At 44.5% G+C, this 18,189-nt stretch overlaps 1 protein-coding gene across 4 annotated transcripts in view; it reads left to right on the top strand.

The window, feature by feature from the left end:
• Window positions 1-18,189, top strand: part of SMARCA2 (SWI/SNF related, matrix associated, actin dependent regulator of chromatin, subfamily a, member 2) — a 180,653-nt gene that overhangs the window by 139,369 nt on the left and 23,095 nt on the right. For 3 of the 4 annotated variants that reach the window (XM_042912646.1, XM_042912647.1, XM_042912648.1), the window contains exons 28-29: window positions 3,002-3,219; window positions 11,709-11,762. In XM_042912646.1, the coding sequence (XP_042768580.1) occupies window positions 3,002-3,219; window positions 11,709-11,762 (272 nt within the window). The remainder of the gene's footprint in view (window positions 1-3,001; window positions 3,220-11,708; window positions 11,763-18,189) is intronic. The other variant, XM_042912649.1, reaches the window with a different exon arrangement.

Genomic DNA, 18,189 nt, shown 5'->3' with positions numbered 1-18,189 from the left:
TCCATGAATAATTTTACTTACATGCAGGAGTAATCTTACTCTAGTTCTTTAAGTGCGAAAAGCACTGGGAAATATTTAGTGAATTGATTTCCATTAGAAAAAGACCCTTAGAAATCCCTGAACATAAAAGTACTGCATATGGATGTGTTTGGGGTCTTTGGGGAGGAGGGAAGATGTTTTGTAGCTGACGGCATTCCTGCATAAAACCTTAATTTAAGGGGAATCATGGTCAGTACTTTGTGTGTTTCCTTGTGATTCCAAAAATCTAAATTTAATAAGAATCTGCACGTATGAGCAATTGCAATAAACATTGTTCCATTAGTTCCTTTTTGCTATTTGTTTTCGCTTCTTAGCTATTCCCAGATTTAGAGATTGATAAATCCAAATATCATAAGCTTATGCTTTGTTCCGTTTTTCCCCCAAAAATTAAGGGGAGGGGGTGAGAGTAGAAATCTCCTTTTCACAACTTCCCCCTCTTCATGGATCCCACTGAAAAGAAAAACAATGAAAAATTTTACAGCACGAAACTGAAAGGGAAGTATCACAGTTGTTCGGGATTTTCTTTAAAGAGAAGAATGACATTGTATTAAAATGTTTGAACTTGGGAAACATGCACATTGCTTTTACCGACATGCATTTAATGAAAAAATTCTTTTATCCAAAAAAAAAAAAAAAGATCATCTGAGATTGCTCCAAAAACATGCAGCCTGTTTTTTTTTAAAGGCACTAAAATGAGGTTTAAGATACCAAAAAAAGAAAAAAAAAAAAAAGCTTAAACTGTTTTAATTTTTTTTAGTAAAATTGAATATTAATTTGTTTCCTTACTGGCTTAATTGTTAAAATGAGAATAAGAATCAGAAACCATCTGAGCTAAAAAATCTCTAATTCTGCTTCCTGGAATAATAAGGGGGGAAAAAATATGATAAGTAGTTGTCAATATTAAAACAGGCTGAAGGAGGAAGGCTTCGGGCCTTGTAGTAGGTAGAATGAAACAGCAGATTTGAGTATCCACAATCCTTTCAGTATTAAATTTTCAGTAAAATAAAATTACTTGTATATGAAAACATAGCCTTTCCCCAGCTCTCTTTTTTTTCCTGATCAGCTGATGAAGAGACTAGCAGCTCGCTGCTTTGCTGGCTTGTTAATTTTATCCCCACTAACTGTGATTTCCGATAGCCGGCCTGCCGATAGTGGTAAGGTAAATATCCTTTTTCGTTGCCGTCTTGAAGATTCAGTAGAACTACATCCCAGGCATGTGTAGGTGTGTAACACATCAAAAGCCGGTGTTCTCCGTATTTCTGTGTGCAACTGGGTGCTTGAGGAGAGCATTACCATTAACTGTTGACAGCCTTGCATGCTGTATTTATTATTAGCATGTTCAGTCCCCAACATTTGCGGGACAATTTCCTTTTCTTAATCTTCGCTTAGCTGCAGTGTGTTTAGCTGTATAGTTTGGGTGTCCTGCTTTTAGGCAAATGAATATTAATGAAATAATGTGGAAGCTTTTTTTTTTCCTCTCTCTCTTTTTTTTTTTTTTCTTTTTCCTCATAACTCATCAGATCTCGCCTCCTTCATAGTGGTTATCTGAACACTGTAGGATCGTGATGGAAATTGTCTTTTGATTATTAAGGCCTAGCCTCAGACTGTCCCTTAGGATTCTGTCTGTGTGCATGTTGCTTCTTCGGGTTTGCACATTGGAAGATGCATAGAAAACATTCTTTTAATCCCACTAGCATTTTTAACATGCCAGGTTGTTTTGTGTTCTGCACCAGGTTTTCTTCATAAAACCTTTCTTTTTCAGGAGGCATTGTACACAAGTGAAAGAAATTATGTCTGAGCTGTAATCACTCTTTATATTGATTGTTATACTCACATGATCATAAATATTAGCCATGTTTGGTGCTGTGGAGAAATGAAGGTAATTGCTTTATGATTAGGGCTCTTTCAGCTACGAGAAAGGATTGATTAGCATTTGCATACTGGAAGCAATATTGAGAGCCAGGAGGAACAAATAACAACATCAGTTTATTTTGTGTGAGAAAGCAATCTTGAAATGCAATTTAAAGGTCTTTAAAAAATTTTTTTCTTTTTCATGGTCAAATTTTCTTTTATCTGTTTTGTTTCGTTTTTTTTTTTTTTTTTCATTGCAGTTTTTCTTTATTTTTCTTAAGTTTTGAGATTTACCAGGGGGATAAAAAAAAAAAAAAAAGTTTAAACTTCTGGGTCTGTCACATGGATCTTTTAGCCATTTACGAACAGGTTTCTTTTATACCTGGTTGTTTTTATAGCTATTTTATTATCTCTCTGCATTAGTGCTGCTGGCTCTGGTTTAAAGCAAGCGTTTGCAGGTAATTGGAAAAAAGTGTTTGTTGTCTGTGAGTGTGTGTGTTCTTTATCAGATGATTTAAGTGCATTTACCAAGGAATGTGGCTTTGTACTTCCTGTTTCCTTGTTTACTAATTGCTACGTTAGAACAAAATCTGGATGGAATAGGGATTTATGTCGTGAATCATGAGTAAATTGATGTAAAAGCCCAGAGAAGGGTCAGAGCTTATATGATCGTAAGGATGTATTCTTAGAGGAATTTTTTTCTTCACCCACCTCTTTTTTGTTTTGTTTTGTTTCTGTTTTACCTTTCCCCCCTTTTATAGTAGTAAAACAATTCAGGTCTTTTTCTTATATTGAGCTAAAATTTCATTTGGATTCAGCTACCTTTCAGACACTTCACATGTGTCGCCCTTTTTGTATTTGTCATTTCTTCTTACTATTAGTGTTTCCTGCCCTCGCTGTATTTTGTTCCCAGATTAGACTTGGCTTAAAGAATTATTTTATCCAATATGGCGGTCTTCCCTCTTCTTACTTGACTGATTACTGTTAACTTGTATTTTTAATCTTATTTTTGTTAGTTTTACTTGATTCTCATCACTCACCTTGGCTTTTTAAAATTTTCTTGATTAATCTCTTGTCTTGAATTTTCCTCCTCCATTCCCTACTACAACAGGCCATCGAAGACGGCAATTTGGAAGAAATGGAAGAGGAGGTACGGCTCAAGAAGCGGAAAAGACGAAGAAATGTGGATAAAGATCCCGCCAAAGAAGACGTGGAAAAAGCTAAGAAGAGAAGAGGCCGCCCTCCAGCTGAGAAACTATCCCCCAATCCCCCCAAACTGACCAAGCAGATGAACGCAATCATTGATACTGTAATAAACTACAAAGACAGGTGAGTGTTTCACTCCTACAACTTGCTCCCCTCCACGGAGACAGAGTTGATACTCACTACCGAGCAAGATGTATTTTAAGGCATGCGCTGGGTTGTAAGGTTCTTTCTGCTTTGTGTTTCATGGCTTTTGCCCAAAGGTGTCAGAAACCTCGTCGTACCATTTTCACAATGGCTGCCATTGCTGTTTTGTGTGCTGTTTTCCCAGGCATTGTTGAGGATATTTGAAAATAGTGTAGGTGACAAAAATTAAAAAGACAGTCTAAACTGGAGGAGTCAGGACTCTTAAGGATCTGTGAAATACCATCCTGTTTGTAGAAGGACTGGAATGACATCGTGAAATTATACTTTTGGGCTGAGTTGTTTGGGAATGAAGAATCCTAGCATACTTAAGGTAAATATTTCGTGTCGAGACTGTCGAAAACCAAAGAGGTGCTTCGTCAGAAATACCATTCCTTCTTTCCTTCCAACACACTTGTATTTCTGAGCCCTCGTTTGAGCAACATCTCCTCCTTCCTAATGACACTGCATAGACCGCATGGTTTTCTGGTAGATGTACCTCGTTTTCACAGACCTTTTCAGTGTGAGTGTGGAGATACACACGTGGCGTGTTATCATCCCCAGACCTGTGTCGGTCAGCCCGACACAGTAGATAAACTAGTTGGGCTACATTTTGGTTAGTTGTTTTGGTTTCTGCTTGATAATCATGTGATGCAGTTTTCATAGAAAGATCACATCTCGTTCCAGTTGAAAAGTTGATAGGAAACAAAAGAATTAAACACTGTATTTCTCGCAGTTGCACAGCGGCATTTAATCGGTTTTGGTTATTTTTTTATTTTTATTTTTTTTACAGTAGTGTTGCTCTGTACACCCAGGAATGTTTAACACACATAACGAAGTTGTGATTTTAGTTTTTCTTTGTGACTTTAGTGCTCGTTTTCTATCAGGAAGAAACCTCCTAATAAAGATGAGGTCGTGTAACCAGGAAAGAACTTTCCACTGAGAGGTTCTATTGTTGGGTCTTCGTTACATTCACTGTAAGGAGTTTCCAGAAATGGTGACAGGTGGTAGCACGAGGTGTGTGTGGAAGAGTCAGAATTTCCTGCCCTTTTTTGTGTTCCAGAGTTTTTAGGTTCTCTACTTACTATTTTTACTACTTGTCTTTGTTGTTGTTGTTGTTCTTTTTTTCAAGTGCATCCCCTTGCATATTTCACACGTGGCAACAAAGAGCAGCCCCATTATATTGGGTTTGGAGAGGCCACTCATTGACACAGGGGGATGACAGCCATCCAGAAAGGAAGATTGGCCCACCAGTCCATTCTTTGACCAGAGCGAACGGGCACACGCTTCCTCGTAAGCCAAAAATCAGTAACTGTGTCAGGTTTCTGTTCGCCCCCAGCCCTCCTGGAAGATATGCCACAGGCAGGAACGGTTTCCAGGAAACCAGCTTGGACAATGACGCCTTATTTTATCAGCCGCTGGTGTAAAAATAAATAAATAATAATAAAATAAGTAGAGAGGATCACCCTGCATAAGCCTCCAACTTCTCTGCCTTTGTCTCAGGAGAGCAGAGTGCGACATCTGTTACTCTGACCAGGTGCGCCTTGGTATTTGACAGGCATCTTGCTCATAACCTGCTGAGTGGAGTCTGGGGCGGCAGGAGCACTGCGCAGAGCCGAGAAGAGGTTTAGGAGCTAGGCCTTTTATTCCAGGTGACGTCTAGCTCCTCCTTTAACGGTGCAAAAGAGGTCACCAGCTGGTGGACCACAAAGTGCCCACAGCCTGATTAATTTCATGATTCATGTTGTTGGGTGGGGGACGGGGAGAAAGCAAACACATAAAACCCGGAGAGACTTCTTATAAACTTCAGGTGTTCTCCGTCCTTTTAGAAAAACCTAAAAATCATGCAGCGTTCTACCCAAGTTTCCCCAAGGTGATAACGGGTAGGAGTGAGGAGATGGCTACCCACCGCCCCCCACGGGCTCTCCTGCTCCAGCTTGCCGCAGCCCTCCCCCCGACCCGTCACCCTGCTAAATCATCCTTCTAGTGTGGGGTGCCACTTACTATTTATCATCGTGCTTTCCCACCCGGCCCACTTGACTCATTTATATCACCTGCTGGCTCCATAGGCTTCTGGGTGTTGCGCTTCCTGGCACAGATAGCTATGGGCTGACTCCTTTCCTAGAAACCACCACAGAATAGGAGGTTAGATCCCTTGTGCCTCAGCTGAGCACAGCACCGTTGCTGATACACAAGCTCTTACGTGGGTTCAGCTTACCTGTGTTTGAATCTTAATTCCCGCATTTATCTACTACCTGTGGGGCGCTCGGGCGACTTCCTTAACCCCTCTGAGCCTCACTTTCGCCATCCACAGAATGGAATGATTACCGTACCTGCCTCCAGAGGCGTCAGGCGAGTTGGAGGAGTTAATGCAGGCCAAGCTTGCTTGCTGAGTCGTTTAATTATTAATAATCAGCCTTTCAGACTACTTTTAGCTCATCAGGTGGGTAAATGGAGCTCTGAGCACTTGAAAGTAAGCGTCCTTGCTAATACGTTTTCTATCCTTTCTGTCCCCTCACACCCTCCAAAAACAGAAAACACAGTTTCACTGGGACTGATTATCGAACATGTCTTTGGTTGTATTGTAGGGAAAGAATATTTAAATATTTTAGCATTCAAACACCGAGTACTTTTTTCCTCTTGTTTTCTCTGGTTTCAATGTATTTATTTAACTCTTCCTTGCAAAGTACTCTGTTAAGGCCCGTTCTGTTAGCCCCCACATTTAGGTCGGTTCTGGAGAGTATGGGCCTCTTTCTCATTGCTGCATGTTTCATGTATATTTCGTGTTAGTAGTCTAGAAAAAAAAAAAGCACTTATTGTGAATATTTCGGTGTTTTATTTCTCTTCCCAAACTTGGTGCTCAAGTAGGAGGTGCTCAAATTAGGAGGGCCTTAATTGGATACATTGTTATATTTTTGTTGGTTTTAGAAAAATACTGCTGGGAAATGTACCTACCCTTTCATGTGCTGAGATTTTTGTACCGTTAAAGTCAGCTACTAATATAGTAACTCATCCTACCTGTGCAAGAAATACCACCTGTACTAACTTTCCTCCCCTTACCTCAAGTGTTAGGGTTCTGACAGTTGTACAGATTAGCGGTGTATTAGATAAGAATTGCCATCTATATTTAACTGATCTATAAGAATTAATTAGCTCTCATGAGACAGTTTTTTCAAAGTTCTTGCATGATTCTGGGACAGATGTATCTTTCTTTTTTATGAAGAACTAGGATAATTTAAGCATCTATTTATTGCCTTTGTTTTCAGTGCCAGGCTTTTTTTTTTTTTTTTTTTTTAAGGAGGATACTTTTTAAAATGTGACCCCAAAGAGCCAGTAATTTTGTGTGTTTCACACACAAATGTAAAATCTTTCTGCAGTAATTGCTATTTAAAGTTAGAACTGGTCAGCTATAGCTCATTCCTACTATTTTCATTCCCCAAATCAAGTAGTGTTAGAAGGCTTTGTTTTGACTTGTTATGATAAGCCTTGTTTTCTGTTTCTATAGGAGGCTTTTAAAAATCCTGTTCTAACAGTATGTACTATTTAACCTAAGATGCTTTTCCTTTAGAAAAAGGATCCATCCCAGTTTGCATCTCTACCCTTTAAAATTACCCCTGGGATGAGATCTAGAATAAGATAGTGAAGGGTAGGGGCTGGGAGAGCCATCCCGAGTCTAGAGACGTGGCTCGTAATTACTTGGATAATGGAAAGGTCTAGAGGGATTCGGGGTCCTCGCTCTCCCTGGCTCACCTTCCCACAACTCAGATGTGCCCCCCCTCACCATCTTTGACAGACTGCCATCCAGCAGTATGGACCCTCCCGAGAGTTAGTGCGCTGTGTCAGGGGGCAGTTAACGACACTGACGTGCAGCTGTAAGCACAACAATCCTTTCCTATAGGATTCAGCCCTTCTGACTTCTGGGTGTTCTACTTGGACGTTCAGAGAGTATGTCCGTCCGCATTCCGAGCAGTGTCCTTTGGGCACGGCTATCCACCTCAGGCCATTCTCCTTGAGGCTGACACACCTCCCTTTGCTCTCAGAGCGCCGTCTAGACCTACACCATCCTGGTCCCCTTCCTTAGGCACATCTTACTTTCTTAGTGTCCCATTTAGAATATGGCACCCATACCTCCAAAGGTATTCTGATGGCTAATTGCGGGGCAGTGAGCTTCCCTGGTCTGGATACCAAAATTCTGTTACCCTGCCTCAAGAGTGTCTTAACTTCTTCCAACAGCTCTGACACATGAGCATGGGAAAGCTCCCCGGCCCCAAAATGTGTAGAAAGCTCTTTCTTCCCTTGAATATTGCCAAGGTTAGACGTCGACTAAGCACTTGATTTTTTTGAGCCTGTATCTACCGACTTCATTCTTTCCCTTATGCAGCTCCATTTAACAGATTCTTGTCCCATTTTTCCAGTCTATTATTATAACATCCTTTTTATGCCTTTTTAAAAAATCATGTTTCCTTGTGTAAATCATTTCAGGTTTTTTGTTTTGTGGGTTTTTTTTAATATTTTTGTTTTGTTGTTGTTTTTTTTCCATCAGATTTGCCATAAGCTGTCTAAAAGGCAAAGGACAGATCTCTGTCATGTGCACCTGAAAATCACTTCAGGTTGACATAAATGTATTAACCATTAATCCTTTTTTTTAAAAAAAATATATATTTTTTAATGTTTATTTTTGAGAGAGAGAGAGAAACAAAGCACAAGCGGGGGCGGGGCAGAGAGAGAGGGAGACACAGAATCCGAAGCAGGCTCCGAGCTGTCAGCACAGAGCCTGACGCGGGGCTTGAACTCATGAACTGCGAGATCATTACCTGAGCCAAAGTTGGACACTTAACCGACTGAGCCACCCAGGAGCCCCTAAACAGCAATCCTTAAAGTTGATTAGCCGTCTGTAGTGTCACAGGACTGCGCCATCGTGTCCCCCACTCTGTCTGTCCTTTCTCAAGGTTATCAAGAACGGTTGAAGCCAAGAGATACCACATTTATGGCCTCTCCAATCTATCCACCTAGAAACCCTGCCGAAAGAATAAAATGAGGTTAGCTTGCCATGGCTTTTTCTAAGAGACCCCCTGCTAGTACTTAAATGATATTATTTATCTTCTCTAAATAGCCCCGTGGCATCTGAATAATTTCCTCTGACTTTTTATGGAGGGTCCTCATCAAGCTTAGCAATCTCAAGTCTCCTTGTTCATTTTGACATGGGAACGCTGGCTCTTATCTCTCATCTTCTGACTCCACTTCTGTTCGTTGTGATTTCTTAAACGTTACTAGAAGCAATCCGCACAGTGCTTCAGGATGTAATTAGTTTGCAACTGGATACTTGAACTCACGTGAAGCACCTTCTTACGCCTGGTCGACAGTCCTGTCCGTCGGTGGCTTTTGTTCAACGTTTATTGCGCCTGACTTTTCAAATCTGAACATTGTCCTCATCCCTGAAGAATCTGGAAATGGAAGGTGAGGTTGTGTCCTCTCTTCCCTCCCTGACAATTGTCTGAAGACTGTGGCAGGAGCATTCTACGATGACCCGCCTCGCTGTCCGCAGAGGGTTGGGACTTGACGTCCAGCTTTGTGGACGGACACAGGGAAGCAGTGGGCGAGGCGGAAGAAACCTGCCTGGCTGGTCTGATGGGTGGACACAACCCTGGCCCACAGTGAGGTGATGGGGGTAGGGCTGGTGACCGCTGGGCTGCTTCCTCCCTGGCCCTGTTGAGGCTCCGCTGTCCTCCCTAAAGACGGACTGTCATCTTCTTGACCTGAATTTGCAGAATCCTTCCTGATAGGTCTGAGAGCGGTGGAAGGTCTTGGCTTGTTCTGAATTCCAGCTCACAGTGTAGAAAATCATTTATTCATCCTGGAAATATTTATGGCATCCCTCCTATATTTCCAGCCCTGTACTGCAGAACAGGGCCAGAGGGGAAAAAGCCAAAAAACAAAACAAAAACAAAAAAACTCGTAGTACTCCCCCCCTCTTGCTCACGGTGCATGCATTGGAGGAGGTAGACAGTCTTCCTTCCAGGAAGGAGGTGGCCAGCCAGGAGAATTCAGGGAAGCAAGGGGTCATGTGAGCCTCTTACATGAGGGCACGATGACATTAGTTCTTATGTAGGGTCACTTTTTAGAAAAACAAAAAACTATCATTATAAAGACATTTAACCTGGGAAAGGAGAGCCAGTGTGCCCTTCCTTTACATTTCAGCTCCTTTCCAAGGACAGGGTAGACCGCAAGCCTTAGGACTAAATGTACCGTTTAATTCCTTTACATGCTGAAGTTGGGTGTGGCATAGCCCTCAAGTTGAGTAAGGCCGAGCTGCTGGTTTTGAAGGTCCCCATCTCATCAATCCATTCTCCAGAAGGGATGGGCTCTCGTTAAAAAAAAGAAAGAGAGAGAGAGAGAGAGAGGAAGAAAGGAAGGAAGGAAGGAAGGAAGGAAGGAAGGAAGGAAGAAAAGTTACTTAGTTGCCTGGTTTTGAGGTTTTCTCTCAAGTGCTTGACCTGATGTGCATTTACTGTGTGTGTTCGGGGGGGGGGGGGGGTGCTGGGGGGAGGTGCTTCCCACACTGATCACCCTCCAGAGGCTTCAATCCAGGGCGGACTGTTTATACCACTGTTGGGATTGTCTCACCAACACAGATTTGTAGTAACAGTATTTTTAAAGCCAAATCCGTGTCCCTGTACTCTTTTTTTGTGGTTGTTTGGGTATCGTGTACCTTTCTTCCTTCCCCCAAGGTGATCAGATGGCTGACCTGTGTAGATCTGTCCCCCTGCCCTCCTTATCCGAATCATCCGAAATGATCCTGCAGGGACCTCTCTTGTTCAGAGCCTCGCATCTCCCGTGAACTGTAATCTTCGTTAGTTTCAGCTCGCAGCACCTTGCCCGTCGTCCTCTGAATTATTTACAGCATGTTCTGTAAAATGTCTGAGGGAGTATTTACCATTCCCAGGTTTCTCTGCCTTTCTGACGACATGTCCTGAGACCGCGTGGTCTGGTTTTGGCTTCTGTATCCCCGTGGTTAACATTACCATCAACCCAGTGTCCCAAATGAGCAGCACGAAAATTGTTCCCAATTCTGTGCCTTCTCTCTGATACGCGCTCAGGTACAAAGTTCCTTTGACACGCACCCCAGCACCTCTCCCGGGTACTCCGTCTTCCATCGCCCCACATGCTTCTTCACTAGGCCCTTACCGTGTTATGGGAGGCCCGGCCTGGGGCAGCTGTGTGCTGCCTGTGTCCCCTGCCTCCAATCTGTCCCTCATCCTGCCTTTCTGGGGCCTGTAGCTCACTGTCGCACTGTCGTGTAACTTTGCATGGCTTCCCATTGCCTCCCCAAGTGCGATCAAACTTCTTAGCGCAGGGAAAGCTAGTCTTCCGTAGTCTGGCCTTAGTGACCTCCCAGCATCGTTTGCCAACATGTCCCTTCCTGTTCTCCCTTTTATTTTAGACATCGCAGCTAATGCCCCCCCCCCCCACCTTTTTTCCACTTCTCCTTGGTTTATGCCGTTCCCTTTGTGTGGTGCCTCACGCCCTCCGAAGAGTGGGAGTGGCTCTGAGAAGGGATTTTATGAGCGGCCACACGCAGCCTGCGGATGCTAGAGTAAGGTCTGGACAGGATGGAAGTTTTTTTTTTTTCCTGTGATTTCTCACACCCGGCCACTGCTCTGGTTCCCGCCACATAAAGGGACACCAGGGTAGCAGTTTCAGAGTTCTCAATGGAAGAGGCTTCCCTAGAGGCCCATAGAAGGGCCGGAGACCTCAGGTGGCCATTTATGGTCCTTTCCAGTCCAAATGACTGACTTGAAGAGAAGGGAGGTCTGGGAGGCGGAGCCAGCTACCTGGGTGGCGTGCAGAAATCAGGGCTGGCTGCTGTAGCAGCGTGCAGTGTGCTATTCAGTTTCCGCTCCAGCTTTCCGAGGTAAGTACTAGGCCCGTTTTATTTACACGTGAGGAGCTGGCTCGCCTCGGATGGTAAGAGCACTCCGGTAAGGTCATGCTCCCCCACCCCCTGCAAATGCTGCCTGACTTCCCCCGCTGCTTCTGGAGCAGTGTGCACGGAAGCTGCACCCTAATGCTCACATCAAACATGAGCCGAGGGAGCAGGAACCGGAGTAACAGGCATGTTCGCGTTTAAGAGAAGCAGGAAATGTCTCAGAGACGTCACGAAAAAGGTTTTTTCTTTTCTCTCCATTCCTCGAAAACTGTGTGTGTGTGTGTGTGTGTGTGTGTGTGTGTGCGCGCCAGAATGCGGTTCCACACATAACATTGTGTAGTTTCCCCCCCCAAATCCTATGAGTCGACAACACGGGCAGGTAAGCAGTCTGAGGCTTGGAGAAGTGACAGGAATCCCCCCAAGGTCACCCACCATAGGAGGAAGAGCCGGACTGGGACTCGAACCCAGGTCTTCTGACTCCAGTGTTCTTTCTACTCTACCGCAGGTGTAACGTGGAGAAGGTGCCCGGTAATTCTCAGTTGGAAATAGAAGGAAACAGGTCAGGATCTGTCTTGTATCCCCTTGTCTCTGAATACAGGTATCCGTCGGGACAGCAAACAGCCCATTGCTCCCCTAGCCTCCCGACCACACCCACTTGGGGTGGGAGGTGGAGAGGCAGATATTCCAACCCCCCAGCCATGGCTTTTGAAGTTGTTTGTGCTGCGCTGAGGTTGGGGTGTGTCCGTCCTGTAAATGCCCTTCTTAGAAGGGCTGTCGGGAGCCGCCTGCCGGCCTGCCTGCCCACCTCCCCTCACAGATGGGTTTCTCTTGCTTCTCCCTCCCTCGGGCAGCTTCTGTCTTACATCCGTGGGCCTCCTCACTCCGTGCTGCCTTGCTGTAGAAGCTTCATGAACAGCCCGTCTGCTGCGTGGCTCTCCTGCAGGGTGTGAACAAATGTGTGCGTGCACACAGTGTGTCTGACGTTCTGGAGTTAACCCCAGTGTGCATGGGGTTTGCGCCCTGCCTGCGCCATCTGGGTGTGCCTGCCCCGTGGTCCTAAGTGTCCCAAGCCAGTCTGTTGGACTTTTGTGTGCTTCTGCTGCTGCAGGTGGAAAACAGAACTGCTCTTTCTCGTAGGCATTTCCTGCGAATGAGGTGACGTTGGTCGCGAAAGGGAAGTGGGGGATGTACGTGATTTCTCGGGGTTAGGAACGATTAGTCCTACATTGAAGATGTCTTTCTGTCAGCTTGAACTTAAAAAAAAAAAAAAAAAAAAAAAAAACCAAAACGGTATGCCACTTGCTCAGCCATATTGCCCTTTTGTCGGTTGACCCTGCAACGTCCTTTACGGCATTTTCCCCCACTAGTGTAGGATCCAGTCTAGGGCCAGGAGGAAGCACTGAAGCCTCCTCCATCCGGCATTCCAGAATGGATGCCGATCCCCAGTTGTGTATGTAAAGAGATTAAACGTGGGAGTGATTCGTGCCTACCCGCGTCTGTGTGGGGATAGAAATGTTGTCCCAGACGGTTGATTTTTGATCATTCCTATTGGTGTTCGGTAAACAGTGTTCAATCCCAGAAGCCAGACAGACACTCCAACCATCATGTGTAACTGCAGGATGTTAAGAATTATGTTACATTTTGGCCATTATGAGAAAGAACTCAGTCCGGATTTGCATTTTGGGATTGAAATAACTTGACTTCATTAGTTTGGTCCGTTTAAATTCGGGAACATCTTGGGTAAACGTTTCCACCTTCACCACCCCGTCCCCCAACATGAAGAGGTGGCCTTAAGGTCTAAATGGCACCATGTGGCTAGACGCCCAACCCAGGAAACAAGGACAGACATAAGCTCCTTTTCCCTCTCTAACATCAAAATGGTCATGTGACCGTGAAAAGTGGATTAATCACAACTTTAAAGGGTATTGCAAGCCTCCAGTGTCACGCCTGGCCTTTTTGCAGAGAGGATATGGCTGCATGTAGTTGGGACCTAGATAAACACGTTTTCACCGAAGACACATTTAAACTAATTTCCAGAGCCACAGAGAGGGGCTCGACACTTGCCTCCCTCCAGGCTCTGGCATCTTTCTCGTCCCTTACTGCCCCATATGCTGTGCTTTCCCATAAGCCCCCGAGTTTATGATGTGTGTTGTTCAGAGGCTGTGTTAGGGTGAAAGTGGTGTTTGTGCGTTCAGAAGAAGTGCTGAGCATTTTCCGTGTCTGTCTCTGTGCGAGTGTCGCAAGTGGGGGAGAAATGACTAAGACGGAACGCCTTAAAGCCTAGTTGGAAAAAGCGGTCAAGGAAGAACATGGACACAGTGGGAGTATACAGCGTGTGTATACACGGTGGGAGGGGACGGATGGGGCAGGGGCGGTGGACGCGTCAGGTCTCTGTGTGGGCCTAGTGGGAACCCCGAGGAGAGTGTGGGGGTGGTGGGCGAGGCAGAGGCACCCAGGCCCACGTGCGGGGGCAGCCCTGGCCATATGGAAACGCGGGCCCCTCTAGAGACCACGTGATCCCAGTAGGCCTGGACCACGCCGTGCAGGGGATGGGGGTCTCGCGTGGGGGCGGTGGGAACGTGACTGACAAGATTCCAGAGCAGGTGTGAGCGAGGAGAACCCACGGACAGCCCTTGGATCTCTGTCCGTGGTGGTGAGTCTGCGTGGTGCCACTCAGGAATGTGGGTAGGAGGAAAGGAGGCATGTGCGCGCGCACGTGCCTGGGTGCCGCGTGCATACCTACCTACCGTGTGCGTGCATGCATACGTGCGTGTGTGTGTGCGTGCACATGCGACTACCCAGCCCACATACTCCATCCCAGGAAATCCGATCCCTCTCTATGGCTGTTCGCAGCCCTTGATGTTGTGATTATGTTGCTAGTATTGACCATCCTTCCAGGACCGGCCAAGAAGCTCTTTTAGAGGAAATCTATTTTTAGCAACGTCAGCACCCGACATGCTGCATTTCTTTGAATAGGGGAGGAAGGCTATGACTGTGGATCTCGGGCCGAAGCACCTTTGCCTATAGTAGCTCTAATTAGATGATGGTGAAATTGCCATAAAATGGTAGTGTGACCAAGTGGACACATTTGTAGAAAAATTCGTTGGAGGTGAAGAGCCTTTCCTCGTGCATTCCCCGTATCGGACGCTTCGGGCTCAGCATCACAGCCGACAGTTTATTCTATGCAGTTGCAGCCTGGTGAGGTCGTACATAGCCTTGCGCATTGTCTGGGATGATGCTCCCCAGACTGGGGTCCTCAAATTCCGGTACCATAGCCTCTTGGAGAACCCTCAGTGCACTTAGAGGCTCTGAGAGGTCTTTTGTCAAGTAACCTGTTGAACTTCGTTCATCCCAGTGTATCCCAAACTCCTTTGACCAACAAAACCCCCCCTTTCCAGGGAGAACCGTTAAAAACTCATTAAGCTTGTATTCCCTGAAGCACACCTTGGGAAGTGCTGAACTGGAGCTTAGAAGTTGCATTTAGTCCAGAGAGGGTTTGCTCAGGGAAATATGGATTTCAGTACTTTATTTTTTCCTCATGACAAATATTGATACTTTTATATGTTTATACTTTCACTCCTGGCAACTCGACACTTAACTTCATGATTCTCTCAGCCACTTATACCCACATAAAGCAAGTGGGCAGCCCACAAATAAACTTAGCCTGTCTGCTTTCCAAGGCACACAGGGCCTCCCTGAGGCCTCCAGGGTCAGTCTGACCGGGGAAGCACAGGGCCTCTGCCTCGCAGAGCTGTACTCCAGCACCAGCATAAATGACCTCTTTCTGAGGGAGGTGGAACAGTCCCAGCTGGAATAACAAAATAGATTTTCTTATGGTCTGATAAAACTGTCTTTAAAACCACTCTACAGGCATTTTAATAAAACGGATTGCTCTGAGACATGGCAGTTATCAGGCATAGATGTTCTTGCATATTCATGGGGCAAGGTCTGCCTCATTCGTGTCTTTCTTAAGAATTTGCTAGAACAGCCATGTAGGACAAAGCAGCACTCTGGTGTCCCCTTGAACCTGTCCCTTTAACAAAATGACACTTGGGACTGGAGGCTCAGGTGGGAGGCATTTGATTTTGTTTGCTTGCCAAGCTGTGTGCTTTTGAGTTTGGTCCCATTTCAGCCTAAAGCTTTGAAGTGTTTTCACGGGGCGCCTAGGTGGCGCAGTCGGTTAAGCGTCCGACTTCAGCCAGGTCACGATCTCACGGTCCGTGAGTTCGAGCCCCGCGTCGGGCTCTGGGCTGATGGCTCAGAGCCTGGAGCCTGTTTCCGATTCTGTGTCTCCCTCTCTCTCTGTCCCTCCCCCGTTCATGCTCTGTCTCTCTCTGTCCCAAAAATAAATAAACGTTGAAGTGTTTTCACTATTACCAAGTAGAGACAAAGGGACGGAGCAGAGGACAAAATACTCAGTGGAAGGGCAGGTAGGTCCCTGCCTTTGGAAAGGAACGCATTCTTTGAGTCACGTCCAGGTCTACAAGATGAGAGGGTATAATCAGCGACCAAGGTCTCATGTGGACAGGTGGGCAGTTACAATTGTATATTTCTACCTGCTCTTAGGAAATGTCAGGCGAGTACAGGGGGAAAAGCAACTGGACACCCTGAGTCACTTTCTAGAAGAGTCCAGTGATAGATGGTAGATTCTCCCAAAATTTCCTCAAAATTCTTGTCTATGCAGATAAGTAATAATCTCAGAATCCCACGTCCTGATGAGCACCTTTGATTTGTTAGTGATAAGTTCAGGGGGAGAAACCTGAAGAAATAAATTGGACCTTAATAAGGTAGTAGATTCTGATGGTTGTGATATATTAAAATTTTTATGGAGTTATTCTGCTCTACTTTTCTCTTTATTTGGCTTTATAAGGTAGAATTAAATGGTGCCAGTTGGTGAAATGTGCCATTTATGGTGTTATAAATAAAAGCTGATCATATACCTCTTAGATACCATTTCTCTGGGAAAAATTAGATTAGATTTTTGACTTACAGCATGTTTTGAAAGAAGGTAACCCAGTAAAAGTGTTTGAAACCTACTTTATTTATGGATGATGATATGGTTCCAAAATACATTAGCATGTAAATCCTAATTTTGTTGAATCAGAGGACATTGTTGTTAATATTTATTTATGCTCTGGCATATCTCCTTCTGGTCCTTAAGTTTATGAGTTTTTAAAAATGTAGTTGCAATTGTACTGCATTTACAGTCTGATATCCTGTGTTCTTTTATTTATTTTTTTATTGAAGGTCACAACAAGGAATTTTCCCTTCTTTAAGGCATAATCTTAAAATTCGTAATTTTAGACTCCCTAACATTCTGTTGTCCTTTCCCCAGTAAACATTTTGGATGCATTACATTAGTTGCTTTAAATAATGCTGTGATGAACATCATTTATGCAACTATTATATGTACATACTTATGTATTACATATATATTATTTTATTCACCTAGGATAGATTACCAAAAGTAGAACCATGTACCATGGTGTAACTGTATTTAAGACTCTTTTATTTTTATTTTTTTAAGAGAGTGCATACACGTGTGAGCCAGGGAAAAGGGCAGAGGGAGAGAGAGAATATTAAGCAGTCTCCACACTCATCTTGGAGCCTAATGGGGGGCTTGATCCCACAGCCCTGGGATCAGGACCTGAGCCGAAATCAAGACTGAGCCTCTCAAGTGCCCCAGCATTCAAGCTTCTTGATAAAGCCTTGCTGTTTTTACTGAGCTGCGTGAGCCCTTTATGACTGCTGCTAACAGCCGGTCATTTACCTTGCATTAACCTGATATAACCTTATTTTTGTTGGTAACTCAGGCACATCCTATATCTACGGTCCTAACGCTACCCTTTGGGGTGATTTTTAACGGCTACCACCGCCATTGCCAAAAGCAAGTCTACCATCCTCCCATTCTGTGTTGCCATAACCTCCTGTATTCTTCAGATTTCCAAGCTTGTTGGGAATTCTCAGTCAGTACTCAGTAAGACTCAGGTGAGAGACCTCAGTAGTGAACACAGAGCACAAGTAATTGTCATACCTGTTTTGTGCCTGGCCCAGGTGGGCTCCCTGGGAAAGTAGGGTGCTGTCCCCTTCAGGTGCATTTTTAAGTGGTTTGTTTTAAACCTCCCAGGAATCTGACCCTGAAAAGCAACAGCATGCTTTCACCTACTACCCTCCATGCACCTTCAGGTGCATTTTTTTTTTTTTTTTAATATTTTTATTTATTTTTGAGACAGAGCATGAGCAGGGGAGGGGCAGAGAGAGAGGGAGACACACAATCTGAGGCAGGCTCCAGGCTCCAAGCTGTCAGCACAGAGCCTGATGCGGGGCTTGAACTCACAGACCGTGAGATCATGACCTGAGCTGAAGTCGGACGCTCAACCGACTGAGCCACCCAGGCGCCCCTCAGGTGCATTTTTAAGTGGTTTGTTTTAAACCTCCCAGGAATCTGACCCTGAAAAGCAACAGCATGCTTTCACCTACTACCCTCCAATGTTGACCCAGTTTTAAAGTTCTCTTCCCAAAAGATTTCCTGTGTTTGAATCCTTGAGGACTATAGTAACTTTTTTTTTTTTGTAAAATCCTTCCAAGTGGGTATTTTAAATCATGACATCACTTCATTAATGGGGGCAAGATAGGTTTTATTTAGTTAACAAAGGCAAAAATGTGGCCATATCTACATGAGCTAAATTCTTTTTTTTTTTTTTTTCACAAGTGTCTAGTAATCCATGCTTAACACATCAACCTGGGCAGAAGAAAAGAAAATCATAAAACAGCAAAAAAAAAAAAAAAAAAAAAATCAAACTAAAATCAAAACCAAAAAACCTCTTGCCCAATACCTGATCTTCCTAGTTTGGGTTTGTGGGGAAGGCAGAACAGCCGGCGTTTTAAAGCAGTAGGTTTCTTAGCAGTGTTAGTCTTCTGTACTCTTCCAGGGAGGCTACGCCTAAAATGTAACCAGAGGTTCCTAATGTTTGCAGTCACCATTT

Source organism: Panthera leo, chromosome D4, assembly GCF_018350215.1.
Source record: "Panthera leo isolate Ple1 chromosome D4, P.leo_Ple1_pat1.1, whole genome shotgun sequence".
NCBI lineage: Eukaryota > Metazoa > Chordata > Mammalia > Carnivora > Felidae > Panthera > Panthera leo.
The sequence above is the reverse complement of the archived record's forward strand: the minus strand, read 5'-3'. Positions and strand labels throughout refer to the sequence as shown.